This window comes from Vulpes lagopus, chromosome 6 (genome assembly GCF_018345385.1).
Source record: "Vulpes lagopus strain Blue_001 chromosome 6, ASM1834538v1, whole genome shotgun sequence".
Taxonomy (NCBI): Eukaryota; Metazoa; Chordata; class Mammalia; order Carnivora; family Canidae; genus Vulpes; species Vulpes lagopus.
Window position 1 is genome coordinate 25377054 of NC_054829.1, and position 15561 is coordinate 25392614.

The 15561-nt window shown below is 58.0% G+C and overlaps 1 protein-coding gene across 1 annotated transcript in view; it reads left to right on the top strand.

Annotated features, from left to right (window-relative positions):
• The window catches only part of RPS6KL1 (ribosomal protein S6 kinase like 1), a 19730-nt gene continuing 4169 nt past the window's right edge, over window positions 1–15561 (top strand). The window contains exons 1-11 of the mRNA XM_041759117.1: window positions 1–111; window positions 1563–1850; window positions 3112–3236; window positions 4095–4187; window positions 9854–9901; window positions 10270–10402; window positions 11200–11808; window positions 12242–12331; window positions 12511–12593; window positions 13844–13939; window positions 14247–14338. Coding sequence (XP_041615051.1) covers window positions 1586–1850; window positions 3112–3236; window positions 4095–4187; window positions 9854–9901; window positions 10270–10402; window positions 11200–11808; window positions 12242–12331; window positions 12511–12593; window positions 13844–13939; window positions 14247–14338 — 1634 coding nt within the window. The 5' untranslated portion in view covers window positions 1–111; window positions 1563–1585. The remainder of the gene's footprint in view (window positions 112–1562; window positions 1851–3111; window positions 3237–4094; window positions 4188–9853; window positions 9902–10269; window positions 10403–11199; window positions 11809–12241; window positions 12332–12510; window positions 12594–13843; window positions 13940–14246; window positions 14339–15561) is intronic.

The window sequence follows — 15561 nt, forward strand, 5'->3', positions numbered from 1 at the left end:
CGGAGCCCTGCACCTGGCTGGAGGCGCGGCCGCGCGGCGGGGCGCGGGGTCCGGCGGCGCCGAGGGCTGCGGCAGGTGTGGCCGCGCGGACCGGGCTCCCGGCTCGGGCAGGTACGCGCTGGGCCCGGCTCCTCCTCCGCGCCTCGGTCCTGCGGGCGCTGGCGTCCCCTCCTCCCCCCCAGCACGCTCCCCCCGCCCCCCGCCCCCCTCCCCACCGCGCGGGTGGCGCACCTCGTGCCGGGGCTCGCGGGCTGGGCGCCCCGCTTCCCTGCCCCGCGGGACCCAACCCGGGGGGTGGCCCGGGGCCCTGACTCGAGCGGCCCAGCCCCGGGCCTCGGCACCCCCCCCCCCATCACAGGCCTCCGAGCTGCTTGTCCCGGGTGGGGGGAGCAGGGAGGGTGCGGCTTCCCTCCACCCAGCATCCCGGCCCCGGGTTGAGCTCTCCGCGGGCTGGGGGATGTGGGTTTTCCTCCCCGCCCCACTCCCCATCCTGTCCTATCCGGTCTGTCTCTCCGCAGAGGCAGAGGTGGCCTGTCTTGGAAGTTCAGGCCCTGCCCTTCTCCCTGGGGCCTGAGAGCACAGGTGCCCCTGAGGCTGCGGGGTGGGGGTGGGGGAGCAGAGGCGGCTCTGCCGGCCTCTCTCAGGGCCCTTTCCTTCTTATCCTTTTGGCCACTTGTGTCACCCACTGCTCAGGGAGGAGATGCTGTCAGGTCCTTGGAGGCCATGTGGCCTCCCTGGGGCCCTGGCCCTGCCCTCCTTCCTCAGCCTCCATCCAGAATCTGTCACTTGGACATTTCATTTGCCCACAGGTTTAAGGCCAGGCCTTGTGCCTAATTCTCTGCCAGGCTTCTGTTGGCGGGGCGGGGTGGGGGTGGGGGTCCTCACTTGTTGACCTCAGCACCAAAGAAGATAAAGCAGGGACAATCTCTCCTGTTCAGGGAGGTGCCATTGAGCTGAACCCTGAAGGATAAAGGAGATTTCTGTGTGAGGATTATGACCAGGAACACAGGCAGGATGGAGGGAACAGTGTGAGGAACAGCCTCCACGTGTGGCCAACAGATGTTTACCATGTGCTAGATACCAGTTTGTGAGATGCTGTGAAGGCAGTTCTGGATCACAGATATCCTCCACTGTCTCCAGTGCTCAAGAAATACCTGTTGGGCAGCCCTGGTGGCGCAGCGGTTTAGCGCCGCCTGCAGCCCGGGGTGTGATCGAGTCCCACATCGGGCTTCCTGCAGGGAGCCTGCTTCTCCTTCTCCCTCTGCCTCTGTCTCTGCCTCTCTCTTAGCTCTCTCTGAATGAATAGATAAATAAATCTTAAAAAAAAAAAAAAAAAGAAATACCTGTTGATCTGAATTTGAAATGAAAGAGCCCCAAGTATGTTGTTATTCTATTATCACCCTTTAGAAAAGGTCTGGCCGGGTAGAGGGATGTTACCCACATTAGCTCTGATCCCTCCAGGCCTTGGAGGAGAGTGTTAGTCTCCCACTTTTCAGGAAACCAGGGTGTGGACGGGGTGTTGTTCCCAGCCGGGGCCTCCCTAAGGTGTCTGTTTGTTTCAGGTCCCCACTGCAGCGCAGCAGCCATGAGCCTGGTGGCCTGCGAGTGCCCTCCTGGCCCTGGCCTGGAGCCTGAGCCTTGCTCCCGAGCCCGGTCCCAGGCCCGTGTGTACCTGGAGCAGATTCGCAATCTGGTGGCTCCCGGGGCCTCTGACATGACCAAGCGTGACTACCTGGTGGATGCAGCCACACAGATCCGGCTGGCCCTGGAGCGTGATGTCAGTGAGGACTACGAGGCAGCCTTCAACCACTACCAGAATGGCGTGGACGTCCTGCTGCGAGGCGTGCACGGTGAGGGTCCGGCTGGGCAGAGAGGGGAGCCGGTGGGGAAGGGGGACTTGGGGCTCCCCCCATCACATTCTCTGTCCATCTGCGCTGAGTGAACAGGGCTCTGGGCTGGCCCCGCAGTGCCTCTGTGAAGGGCGGTGATAATTGCTGGCATGTATTGAGCAGTTCCTATATGCCAGACACTGGTCTAAGGGCTTTACCTGTATTAACTCATGGGAGCCTCACAGTAATGGGAATTACTATATAATCGGGGGATTTTGCAGATGTTGATGATGTAACATGTAGGAACTATTTTTATTCCTATTTGCCAGATGCAAAAACCGAGGTACCAGGCAGCTAAATCACTTGCTTAAGGGTCCATAGCTATCAGGGCAGATCTGAGGTTTCAACGGTTGGGGCTCTAGAGGCTGGCCCCTGACTCAGCACACTTGCCTGTCCCTAGACACTGGGCTCCTGCCCACTTGGGGCCTGCCTTACAGTGGGGGAGACTGATGAGTTGACTGACGGGTAATTACCTTAATTACCATCTCGGGTGGGAAGAGCACTGAGGAGGAAATGGGAGAAAAGAGAGAAGTTGAGGCCAGGTTGGGCCAATATAGGGTATTTTCTAGAAGTTAGAACTTTAATCTGAGCCCTGAAGAACAACAGTAGGCGTGTTGTCCCCCGAAGGGCCAGGTGGTGTTCCAGAGAGCAAGCTTGCCAGCAGCGTGTTCAAGGCAAAGGGAGGCATTTCCTCTCCAGGGGAAGGATCCCTGAGGGTGGTCAGGCTGGGGGTCGGAGTCGGGCCCTGCCTCAAGCTTCCCACCCCCCTGCCAAAGAGACCCCTGACACCTGGACTTCTGACCACTTGGTGAATCCGTTCCTCTTCCAGTCTGGGTCCCCACTCTGGTCTTTTCACACCGGGTATCAGAGATGGTTAGGGGGGTGTTCTCTGGGAGCTTCTGTCTCCTTCTCTGAAAACAGACATGGAAATCCCTACACTGCTCCTTCTCAGGGTGCGATGGCAGCCAGTGGGGTGGCGGGTGCCAACCATGAAGTGCAGGAGGCTGAGGGCTGACTGCGGTTCCCAGCCTCTCCGTCCATCTCCTTTCTCCGCCCCCACCTGCCAGTCTCCCACCCAGAGGAGGGCCAGGGAATGGCTGTGGGGGCACCGCCTGCAGACCAGCCTGAGAAGTAGGCACTGCTCTCCTGTGCGGGGCAGAGGGAGCCAGAACCCCAGCCCTCCGGGGCCAGGGTGGGTCCTGGTGACACCCTTGCCCCACAGTTGACCCCAACAAGGAGCGATGTGAGGCCGTGAAGCTGAAAATCACCAAGTACCTGCGGCGGGCGGAGGAGATCTTCACTTGCCACCTGCAGAGGACCCTGGGCGATGGAGCCAGCCCTGGCACGGTGAGGAGGCCCTGCCTGAAGGCCTGCGGGCTCTGGGGGAGATAGCTGGGGGCCCCCCACTGCAGGCCAGAGGACTGTCACCTCCTGTCCCAGGCTGCAGAGCAGGCACTGGTACGCGGTGCATGCCAGGGGCAGGACTACCCCCCTGCCGTTCCCTTGCTGGTGTCCTCTGTCTCCCACACCATCCTCGTCCTTTCATCTTCAAACACTTAGTGTATCATCTCCAGGCCTGTCTCACACAGCCGCGCAGGGTAAACACACACACACACACACACACACACACACCTCCAGACTCCCATGCGCAGCTCATGCACAAGCCTGATGTGCACACACTCAAAGTTTCCCACATCTGTAGAAGTTTGAATGGGTCCCAGTGAGCACAGCTGACCCGTGAAGAAGTCGGGTTTGAACTGTGTGGATCCACTTCTCGGATTTTCTTCGATAAACGCACAGCAGTGTTGTCAATGTATTTTCTCTTCTGCATCTTATTAGGCTGCCTTTCCCCAAAGCAGGTGCCTGGGCCACGTGCCTCAGTCTGTGAGGTGTGTTCCCTGAAACCCACAAGTTCCTGGGTTATCTCCCCAGCCCCAGGAGCGCCTGCCTCCCATGGGTGGGGCTTTCAAGACAGGGCTTCTGAGGCTTGAGGACTCCCTGGGCCTTGGAGGAGGGTTGGCTGGAGGGGGGCGCGGAGGTGGAGAGGGCTGTGTGGGTCCCTGCCAGTCAGGGCCAACTTCTCTATTCCCTGGGGGCAGGAGGGAGCTCTGTGTAACCCAGTTCTGCCCATTGTGCCCCTGCTGTCCTGGCAGCTGGAGGAGGGCTGCATCCTGAGTCTGCATGACCTGTCTCCCACCTCTGCAGGGTTTCAGCAGCCTGCGGCTCCGGCCCATTCGCACACTGAGCTCTGCTCTGGAGCAGCTGAGGGGCTGCAGGGTGGTTGGGGTCATCGAGAAGGTGAGTGACGTTTTGGTGCCGAAGGACATGGTGCATGCAAATGGTGGTGGTGGGTGGGGAGAGAGAGCAGCTCCCCCGGCTTCTGCAGAAGGGGCTGGAAAGGGGTCAGTGGGTCCAAGGCAGGGAGAGCAGCTGTGTCCAGTGGTTCCCCACTCTCCCCGCCCCCCCCCCCGCCAGCACACATTGGTCAGGTCCTAGAGAGGAAAGAGGGGAACTGAAGAGGCAGATGGTCCCTTGTCCACAGCCCACAGCCCAGACAGAAAGGCCCTTCCTCAGAGATTCAAGACAGAAGCCATAGGAGAAGCAGTGCCCGGGGCACCCTGCCAGGCACACAGCGCCCTGCACTCCCCCCTTTTGCCCACACACTCCCTGTGCACCCCAGGGCTGCAGCCACCCTCTCCCCACCAAGCATTGCTGAGGAGTTCCTGTGGTGGAAATGTACACCCCTCTCCAGAAGCCTGTCCTGCTCCCACAGGGGCCTCGGCAGCTCTGCCCCTTTCCTCCTGCTCCCCTCCCCATCCTGACCCCATCTGAGGCCCTTTCCCTTAATTTGGGGCAGGCAGGAAGATGGGAGCCGACATTGCAGTCTGTACGGGGCACACTCATTAGGGGGAGTCAGATGGATAGACACTTGGGTCAAATGAGACCTGAGCCTGTAGCCTTCGGTCGCCCTCTGCCCCAACCCAGGCAGCACCTGGGTAGTTGCTAAAGTCGTTCTTTCTCAGGCCCGCTGTTCATCAGAATCACCTGGGGGGCTTCCTATAAAGAGATGCCTGGGCCCCACCCCAGGCCTGTTGAGTCAGAATTTCCAGGGTCAAGCCCAGGCATCTGTAATTTAAACACTCATCGGGGGATTTTGCAGAGCCTGGGAGCCCACAGAGGATGGCTGCTCGGTGCACGGTGTGGCCACAGCAACCCCATCACCTCCCCGTTGGTTTTCCTCAGCTGTAAGTGGGATAAGAATCCACCCTCCCGCCCCCAAAGGGGGCATGTGGGAACTAAAGTGAAATAATTTTTGGGAAAGGCCTGGCACACGCTGAAACATTTGATACGTGTTTGATGGCTCTAAATGCTAGTGACAAGAGCAAGCCGGAGGGAGGCGTGTGGGCTTCCCGTCCCCCAGCCGCGCTCCAGCTGCTTCCCCGGGTCCCTGGAACAGGCCCCAGTCTGTCAGCCAAGGCCCGGCCAGCTTCCATCTGCCTTCCCTCCAACTACACTAGACTGCGTGGCCGCAGCCCAGCACAGCGGCTCCCACTGCCAGGCCGGGAGGTGACCGCCACCGCCTTCTCGTCACCAGGGACCCTGCTGCACTGTAGGTGTTATGGAGAGAAGGGCTCCAGGTCAAACAAGCGTGGGTTAAAGTGACACGACGTTGCCTTTTTAATTATCCCAGTTTGCAGAGCTCTCAGGATGCAAACGTATACCATGAGTTTCCTTCCGAGAAGGAGGTCTCTAGTAGAATTTCCCGAATTTGACCCCAGGACACACATATGCAAAGGATTTTCAGAATCTAGTATTCTGAGGCCTGTGCACGTGGAAAGCATACATTAAGGCCAAGCCCAACCGTTCTGTCTTGAAATTGTCTTTCTTTGCATTTTTTACCCTTTCTTGGGCACCGAGCTTACCTCCCCCATCGCTCGCCCCCCCTGAGATCTAGCTTCCTTTTCTTGTGTCATTTCCAAGTCGGGACACCATCTTCCACAAATAAGGAGAGGTGGTAGGGCCACTGGGCCAGGTCCCCTCAGCCAGGCCTGGATGTGCTGTGGGTGCGGTCAGTCCTACAGCCGTGGCCGGGCACATCCTGGCAGGAGGGCCAGCTGCCCAGGGGCCATGGAGGGGCAGAGGGCCTGCTCAGGAAGCCAGGAGCGCCCCCCAGAGATGCCCAGTCGTCAGGTTAGTTGGTCTGGGACGGGGGTTCCTAGGGGCTAAAGAGGTACTGGCAAGGGATAGGGGGCTACGGGGAACTGTGGGTCGGGTCAGGGACTAGATAGGCCTCTGGCTACAATACCCAGGGTTTGTTCTCGGGGAGCATGGGAGGGCCTGAGAGATAACACCACGTGTTTGCTGAGCCTCATGTAGGAGCCAGGGATGGGGAAGAAAATGAAGGCCATCCAAGTTACTTCTTGTTTATTTGGCTCACCCCAGGGGTGTTTTTTAAAATGATCATTACTTACCAACATTTAAAAATTGGCAGGTTTCGTATAGAAATCCAGATTTCCTGCTTCTCCTGTAAGATTGGGAGATCTGGAAATGCTGGCTCACATGATCTCCAGTAGCAGCCAGGAGTAGGGGAGTGGGGGTGCTGTCCGTTTCCATGGGACACCAGTCCTCTGGTTTGCTCCTGCCCCTGCCCTGCCCCCTTGGTTCACAGGGGGCCCTGTGGGGTGTCGGGTTTGGGAATCTGTTTGGAACTTTTGGATTTGTTTGCTCCATGAGAGAGTCCTCCTGGGATTTTGATACTTTGGGCATTACTTAAAGGAAGGGTTAATGTGTCTCACCAAAGCTTTCATTGTTCCGTGTCTCAAGAACTCAGTGGGTATCTTAAAAAAAAAAAAAGTTCCCTTTATAAAAAGATGCAAAGGGGGCGCCCAGAACTACCTTCCACCCTCCAAATGGCAACACTCACCTGACATTAGTAAGGCACATTCTCATTTGCAAAACTGTTGCATTAAACCCTCTAGGTGGCCCTGGGGGAAAAAGCACTATCCTGCACAGCCCCATCCAGGAAGGGGCCACAGAAGACTATAGAAGTTCAAATTAGTTAAAATGAAATATTCTGCTTCTCATTCACACCAACCACATTTCAAGGGCTTGATAACTTTTCATATGGTTAATGGCTTCTGTATTGGACAGTGTAGCTGTCTTTTTTTCATGTTCTATTGGACAGTACTGCATTTTATTTTTTAAAATATTTATTTGAGAGAGAGAGAGCTTGCTTGCAGGGGTGGGGGCAAGGGACAGAGGGAGAGAGAAAGAGAGAGAAACCCAAGTGGACTCCGCACTGAGCACAAAGCCCAGTTCTGGGGGCTCTGTCTCATGACCCCGAGATTGTGACTTGAGCCAAAACCAAGAGTCGGACACTCAACTGACTTTGCCCCCCAGGGGCCCTGGACAGTGCTGCGTATTAATAATTATCTTAGGGATCCATGGGTGGCTCAGCGGTTTAGCGTGTGCCTTCGGCCCAGGGCGTGATCCTGGAGACCTGAGATCGAGTCCCACGTCGGGCTCCCTGCATGGAGCCTGCTTCTCCCTCTGCCTGTGTCTCTGCTTCTCTCTCTCTCTCTCTCTGTATCTCTCAGGAATAAATAAAATCTTTTAAAAAAAAAATTGTCTTACAGAGAATGGAACGGAGGTTCATAAGGTCAAGTGACTAGCTAGTGCTCTGTCCCCAGTTAAACTGAGCAAAAGAGGAAGGGGGTTTTTTTATTTGCTTGCTTTAAGGGGGAAAATGCTCCCTCTGCTTTTGAGATCGGAAAGAGAAAGGAGTTGAAACAACATCTATATATTCCCCACCATCCTACCTAGCTCCAAGATAATGGCTATTAATGTACTGGTTTAATTCTTTCCAGATAGGGATGTGTGTGTGCATGCGTGTATTAAATATACATATATATTTAAACACACTCATTCCAGAATACTGATCAAGTTTTATATCTGGCTCTCCCCAGCCGTCACTGCTGGCTTTTTGGACTCTGTATGAGCGGACCTTTGCCAGGACAAGGTGGTAGGGAATCCCACTTGGCAAGCGACAGTCGGGACTTATCCAGGGTGTCAGTACTTGTGGGAAACTTGATTCTCTTAAATGACCCCAGAGTTTTCTTCCTTGGTTTTTCAGACATTGCGCAAATTTGGTCAAGGAGCTGGGGCCAGGCTGGGATCCATCCCTGGCTGTTGGAGGAGAGACCTCTGGCGGTCGGAAGGCATGCATCTCTGCTGCCTCAGGAAGGGCACTGGTGATGGGGGCACTGAGGTCCAGGGTGGAGGGCAGTGCCCCCAGTCACTGGGCTGTGCCCCCCTTGCAGTTAGGTCTCCAGGGCTTGGGGATCAGCCCTGCCTGGATTCAAATCCTGGTCCCACCACCATTTAGCAGCGGGACTATTGGTAACATCACATCTCTGAATCTCAACTTCCTCATCACTAAAATGGGTCACTAATAATGCTCACGTGGTAGGGCTGTGGGGGCTACAGTGAGACAATCCCTCTAAAGCGCCTAGCACAGAAGAAGAGCTTTGTAGCCAGCATGAGGTCCCCCAATGACAGTGTCAGGAACAGAACAGGTTACTGAGGGTGTCTTACGTGGCTGCTGTGATGGGGTCCTCCTTCTGACCCACAGGAGCTATGATGTGACCCCATTTTGCAGTTGAACAAGAGAGGCGGTGTGATGTGGCAGGTGGGAAAACTAGCATTCTCCTGGCCTTTATAGAAGCAAAGGGCTTTTCTGGTTTTTATTTTGTTTTGTTTTAAAGATTTTATTCATGAGAGACACAGAGAGAGGCAGAGTCATAGGCAGAGGGAGAAGCAGGCTCCCTGTGCAGAGCCCGATATGGGACTCAATCCCAGGACCCCTGGATCACACCCTGAGCCGACACTCAACTGCTGAGCCACCCAGGTCTCCCTAGGGCCTTTCTATTTATGGCCTCAACAAGTCAGTAATGTAATTTGTAATTCCTGTTTGGTAGATGAGAACATTCACTTGCCCAGGATTTAAACTCATTGCCCCTTTGCCACCCCAATCCTTGGATGCAGCCTTTGTGATGGCCTGGTGGCCTGACCTCACCTCAGGTTGGGGAAGTGTCTGCAGGGCAGGCGGGCAGCCGAGGAGTCACAACAGCAGGGTGGTGGGCTTGCCCCCATCTGCCCCTCACCTGGCCAAACCTCCTGCGTTCCTGCCCCAGCTGCCCCTGCACTCTCCTGTGGCTGGGGCCCACCCCTGCCCGTCACAGAGATGAGTCAGGGACTCAACTTCAAACAAGGCCCTGACCCAGGGGTTGCCAGGGTGCTGCCTCAAACCAGAAGCCACAGGAGAAGAGGGCTGCTCTCCCAAGACAGCCTCCAGAGAGGGGGGTGGGCAGGCAGGGGAAGCAACCCGAAGGAGCATGCCAAGCCCGTGTGTTCCCGGGTAAGGCTCTGCCCGTGAGTGACCTTGGGCTGCACTCTCAGAGCCTCAGCTCCTTCATCTGTAAAATAAGTGATCAGAAGAGGTGACTGGCTCCAAGGTCCCGCCCAGCCGTGACACCCGCAAGCCTGCAGGTGCGAGGACCACTCGCCGTGCATGTATGAGGCACCTACAGCATCCCTCACTGTGCGGGACTCTGGGAACATGGGGCTCCCTGCCCTCATGTTGCTTATAGCCAAGTGGGGAGACAGGAAACGGGACGCTGTGCCAAGGCTCCCTAAGGGAGAGCCCAGAGAGCACTGGGGACAGATTCAGGCTCCCAGGCTGACCTGAGGGTTGGCACCTGCGCTAATCCTGCTGGTCTGACAAAGGTGGATGAGCAGGACAGGATCGATGCTGGCTTGGTGGGGGCCAGGGGCACAGTCTGTACCACTACAGCCTGCCCTGGAGTGAGTTGGCCTCGGTGGGGGGGCCTGGGGGGCTGGGGCTCAGGTCATGGAGCCCCAGAAACTAGCACGTGCCTTGACTGGTGCCTCCTGGATCTTGGCAGGTGCAGCTGGTCCAGGACCCAGCAACTGGAGGGACCTTCGTGGTGAAGGCAGGTGCCACCTAGTCCCCTGCCACTCTGTATTCCCCCTGGAACTTGGAAACCTCCCCTGTGGGGAACCTCCTACCCCACGCTCCCTCCAAATCTAGAAGCTGCTTGGTCTGCCCCTGAGCATGTCCCCTGCCTCCCAGACAAATGCCTGTCCTGTCTCACCCTTATTTCAGAGGGTGGGGGGCCTGGATTCCATGGTGGAAGTGAGGGTGAGGGCCAGGTCGGGAATTGGGGGGGGAGGTGGTTGCTCCTCAGGGATAGCATCTACCCCTTGTCATCTCTTTGTGCCAAGAGCAGGCTAGGACACCCCCTGGCAGGGCACCCTCTCTCTGGTCTGGCCTCAGCTGACCTGCCTGCCCTGCCCCCAGAGCCTGTCCAGGTGCCATGTGGCGAACCGGGAGCGGCTGACCATCATCCCGCATGGCGTCCCCTACATGACCAAGCTGCTTCGGTACTTCGTGAGTGAGGATTCTATCTTCCTGCAGCTGGAGCACGTGCAAGGTGAGGGGACCTCGGGGCCCTGGCTCCTCAGGCATGTCCTCTTTCATCTCCTTAAAATGCTAAGCACGAGGAGGGGGTAACTTGCACCAGATGTGCAGCCCCAGCCAGGGGACCCAGGCGCACTGGGGGCGGATGGCAGGATCAGGCTGTGGCCTCCGTGAGGTGCTGGCAGGGGGCAGGGGACACCTTGAGGGGGAGGTTCACGTCCTGGGCAGTGAGGGAGTTGGTGCAGATGTACCCTTTGTCACCATTTCCTCCAGTCTCGGCTCTTCACTTTTCTAGTCTGTGCCCATTCTTTGGAGTGGCCAAGTGGGATAGTGGCGCCTGAAGCCATGAGGACAGCAATGGGGTCACGGCACAGATATTTATCGATCACCCTATTATAGCGATTTTTTTTTTTAATGAAGGACACATGGATCATGACATATGGTCATTGCAGGTCCCTGCCTGGCCTTCTTTTATTTTTTTTTTTTACTTAAGTTTTATTATACTATTCTCCCTAAAAAAAAAAAAAAAAAAAGTAGAAAGTGTAATATATTGAGCACTGGGGAACCTACCACCCAAACCAAGGACAGGAGTGATAATTTACAACTACCTTGGTAGTTGGTACCTAGGGGTTAAGCCCCTATTTTGTGCCAGCTTGTGAGGCAGGGTCCCCTCTGGATGAGTCAGAGGGACAGCAGAGGGCATTCCAGGCTGAGGAGGGAGGGGGCACAGGTGAGGACATGAGGGGAGGCAGGAGTTGGGGACCTGGTGTCCATGCTCTTCCTCTCCCCTGCCCCCCCTGCATGGCCCAGGAGGCACTCTCTGGTCCCACCTGCTCTCCCAGAAACACCCCCAACAGCCTGGGCTCAGGTCTGGCTCCAGCCCAGAAAGGACGAAGTCTTCACTCAACTCACCCCTCGGCCTCCAGACCCCAGCGCTGCTCCCCCTGGGCCCCACCCACCTGCAGGACAGGATCCTTCTGGAGCCTCCACGGACTTCTCGGAGTCTTTCCCCAGCCAGGGAGGCCCCATCCATCGCTCCATGGAGAGACACCAAAGGTGACCCCTCGGCCAGGACCCATACCTCCTGCCCCTCGGACCTTCTGAAGGCCCCAGGTGGCCGCCTGCACCTCCAAACTGGGCGAGGACCTGGCCAGAGCTCGGACATGAGGCCCTCTTGGGGGCTCCCTTGGGTTCATCAGGGGGCTGTCCGGGTGCTGGGGGCCTGTGGCCGAGGCCGAAGCCAGAGCCGCCCCTTAGCAGATCGTGCCAGCCCAGGGTGCGGCAGGGGTGCCTGGTGTGTGAAGGAAGAGCAGGTGAAGCAGTGGGCGGCCGAGACACTGGTGGCCCTGGAAGCGCTGCACGAACAGGGGGTGCTGTGCCGAGACCTCAATCCCCGGAACCTGCTTTTGGACCAGGCAGGTAGGTGCCTAGGCCGGGGCGCAGGGATTAGGCCGCCCTCACCCCACCTCTCACACAGGGCCCCCAAAGCCTCCAACCCAGCATGAGAGGGCCCGAAGGTCAAGGGGACCTCGGAAGCTATCTGCTCCCTCTGCCTCCCCCCAGCCTTTTCATGTAGGACTCTGCACAGTCTGGTTGGCCAAGGTCGAGCCTGGAAAACCAGCCCTCCCCTCCTCACCCCAAGTCCAGGGCGGCAGCTCCCAGGAATACCTGGTTGTCTCTGGGCCTCAGGGGACCAGGCCCGAGGGTGGCTGTGCCCAGTGTGGCCGCTGGCTCCTGCTCTGTGACTTGTGGGGGGAGGCTCTGGAGTCCCCTCCCCATGTCACCTGCTCAGTGATGACGGACCATGATTTTTGTTCACCTTTATTCCTCCCTGCGCACACTGGATGAGAAGGTCACATCCGGCTCACGTATTTTGGCCAGTGGTCAGAGGTGGAGCCTCACTGCTGCAGGGAAGCTTTGGACAATCTCTACAGCGCTCCAGGCAAGAAGGGAGCACGGATGGCGGGGGGGGGGGGGTGTCTAGATCTTGGGTGCCTCTGTGGGTTGAGCTGGGGGGCACTGAGGGTGACAGAGGGAAGGGGCCACGTCTGGGTAGGACGAGTAGAGTGGAGACCAGCCCTCCTGGGTGAGGCTGGGACGTGTGTGTTCTTATTCCCACAGAGGTGGGGGGGATCTCTGAGCTGACGGAGGCCTGTGACTGGTGGAGCTTTGGGTCTCTGCTGTATGAAATGCTGACTGGAACTGTGAGTAGCTCGGCCGGGTGTGGAGCTCTGTGGGTGTCACTGAGTGCAGGATGGGCTCGGCTTAGTCCAACCAGCCAGTGTGGGGGCTGAGGCTACCTGGTTCTCCAAGACCTGGCTGTCCCCACCCCCCAACAGCCCCTGGGAGGCCACTCTCACCCAGGTCACGGATACACGGAGCACCCCTGCCACACTAGTGGCTGTAACAAGTGACTCTGTCGGCTTGGGTAAATGAGAGTTGAGTTGGGATAGTCAGGGAAGGTTTCTGGAAGAGAACACATGGGTGCAGGGCTGGAGGGAGGATGGAATTTGACACAACTCTTCTTCCCAGGAAGGCTCCTGAATCATCATCCCCCAAGCTCTTCCCACTGCTCGTTCCCCCACCCACACACATCTGAGCTGTAACCTCCAGATTTTGGCTGAAGGACAGCAGAGGGCCTCCATCCCGGCCGGCAGCTGCCCTGTCCAGCCTGGCTCAGCCGAGGGCTCAAAGCTGCCCCTGCAGGCAGTCCTGCTGGGGGCGGCGGCCTCCGCCCTCTGTGCCCTCCATGAGCTCAGCACCACACCTGGGGCAGGGAGGGAAAGGCCAGACCACAGTTGGGCAGGAAATGACTGAAGTGTGGCCTGCCATCTGTCCAGGCGCCCTCTTGTCATTGTCCCATAGCTGGGGCCTCTGATGCTCCTGGCTGTAAACAGCCCCCAAGAGGGGGTTCTTACCACCTCCCACCGCTTCTCTAGCCTAGGGCTCCTGGCCTTCCTCCTGGTTGCCTCTTGGGGCTCTGACCCCCAAAAGGCCTCTCTGCACCCCAGGGCTGCACCGTCCTGGGACGCAGGGAGGTCTTGCCGTGGCCGTGATGGTGGCATACTTTGGCCTGCTGTGCACATCTTCTTTCTGTAAGGAGACAAGGGCCAGTGCTGTTCCTGGTAGAGTGCCCCAAATGCAACCCAAAATCGATGCTTCTGGCAAGCTGGGAGCCAGGGGTACCTGGGTTCAAACCCTGAACTCCACATAAATCTCTCTACCTCCCCGAGCCTGCTTCTTACCTTTAAATTAAGGATACTGGGACTTACTCTGATGGCTGTTGTGGAAATTATGGATCAGAGATGTCGGGCATCTCCCACTGCCTGGTGTGCAGTAGCTCCAAAGCAAAAGGCAACCATCATCCCCATCGGAGGGGACGCGGGGGGAAGCAAATCTTGGCTGCCACTGGGGCGTACACATTCCCGGAGTTGACCCCTCCGTGTCTTCCCAGGCACTGTCGCAGAGCCACCCCTCGGGAATCCAGCCCCATACCCAGCTCCAGCTGCCCGAGTGGCTCAGTCACCCAGCGGCCTCTCTGCTGACTGAGGTGAGCTACAGCTGGCCTTGGGGAGGTGGCTTCTTGGCCCGAGGGTGGGTGCTGGGAGGGCACAGCCCTGGTGTGAACGGCAGCCCCACATGCTGGATGTCTGATGCCGGGTGCAGGAGGGTGATGGGGACAACAGATCTGTATATGCTGGTGGCCAAACAACACAAGTTCCCCAGGGTACCACTGGGGGTTCCGGGGGCCAGACGGCTGGGAGTGGTGACTGGGTACCCACACCATCCCCCAGGCAGCCCATACCTCTGCGAAGGGGCTGGGAAGGCCTGCTAAGCCCTCTGGGCTTTTTCCACAGCTGCTGCAATTTGATCCTGCCCGGCGCCTGGGTGTCAACAAGCTCAAGGCCCACCCCTTTTTCAGCACTACCCAGTGGAGCAAACTGGTGGGGTAAGAGAGGGCAGAGTGGGTCGTGGAAGCTGCTGGACTGGTCTGGATCTCCTTTCCCCTCTGCCTGCCACCCAGAGCTGGCCCTCTAATCAGTGACCCTCAGACCAAGAAGCCAGGGCAGCTGCCCTTCCTGCTCAGCGCCATTCCTGGGCACCATCGTTCCCCTCGCCACCGCCCAGAAGGGCCTGGGCGTTCCCCAGCCGGCTCTGCAGACCCTCTCTGGTCATTGCTGAAGGGGAGGGACCGGGAGCTCACCCGCCGGGCAGCTCCCTCTACCTTGGCTGCAGACCTGCCGTGCTGAAGGGTGCCTTCCACAGCACTGGCTCCGAGCTCCTGACCGCCTGCTCGGTGGGCTGCAAGGTTTCCTGACTCACTAGCTGCCACGCGCCCGCTTGGGACAGCTCTCTGGAGACTCATCTCAGGATACTGGTCCACTGGCTCAGTGGGCCCCAACCAGGGCTACCCCGCCTGCTTATCCTAGCCCGGCAACGAGCGGGCCTCTCTGGCTCCCAGGCTACTCCTGTGGGGGGTGGGGAGGCTGGAGAAGCAGGAATGTCACGGGCATGAGGTGAGCTGGGGGACGGGATGAGCCACTCCCCTCCCTCCATGCCCCCTTGTGAGTTCAGACTTTGAAGAACCAAAGGCAGGCAGGAGAGGAAAAGGGCAGGGGGAAGCATGGCTCTGCCACTGAGTCCTTTTGAAAACTGAATAAAGAGCTCCCTTCCCCAGCTAGCCCACCAGTGTGGAGAGGGGGCCCTGCCCGTGGGCCTGAGTGGGGACCACAGTGCTGGAGCCTCCAGGCTGAAGCCACTACCACACTTCATGCCCATTAGGACTCCCTTCTCTCTTCTCGGGCGTTTGTCCTGTTTACCATTTTGCATTTTCGTCGTGAGGGTCCACCTCAGCTCACCGTCCACTGTGACTTCACAAAACACATGGAATGATTGCCTAAGCTTTTAGCCAGAAGCAAAATATTTCTGGTCCCTGAAGAGCTGGGGTAAGTAGATACCCCAAAGACAGTCCCCTCCCCAGGTTTGGGGGCCTCTTATTCCTCTTGGTGCTCACCCTGTCACTGGGGTGTGGCCCCTAGGACACATTTCCACCAGACCTCTGCCCCCAACTCCCTGGTTCCAGTGTACCCACCACCACCAGGTGGCGCCTCTGACAGCTCCAGTCGGGCTGTGAAGGCCCAAGGCTAAGTCTAGGGGTAGGGAGCGCTCCTA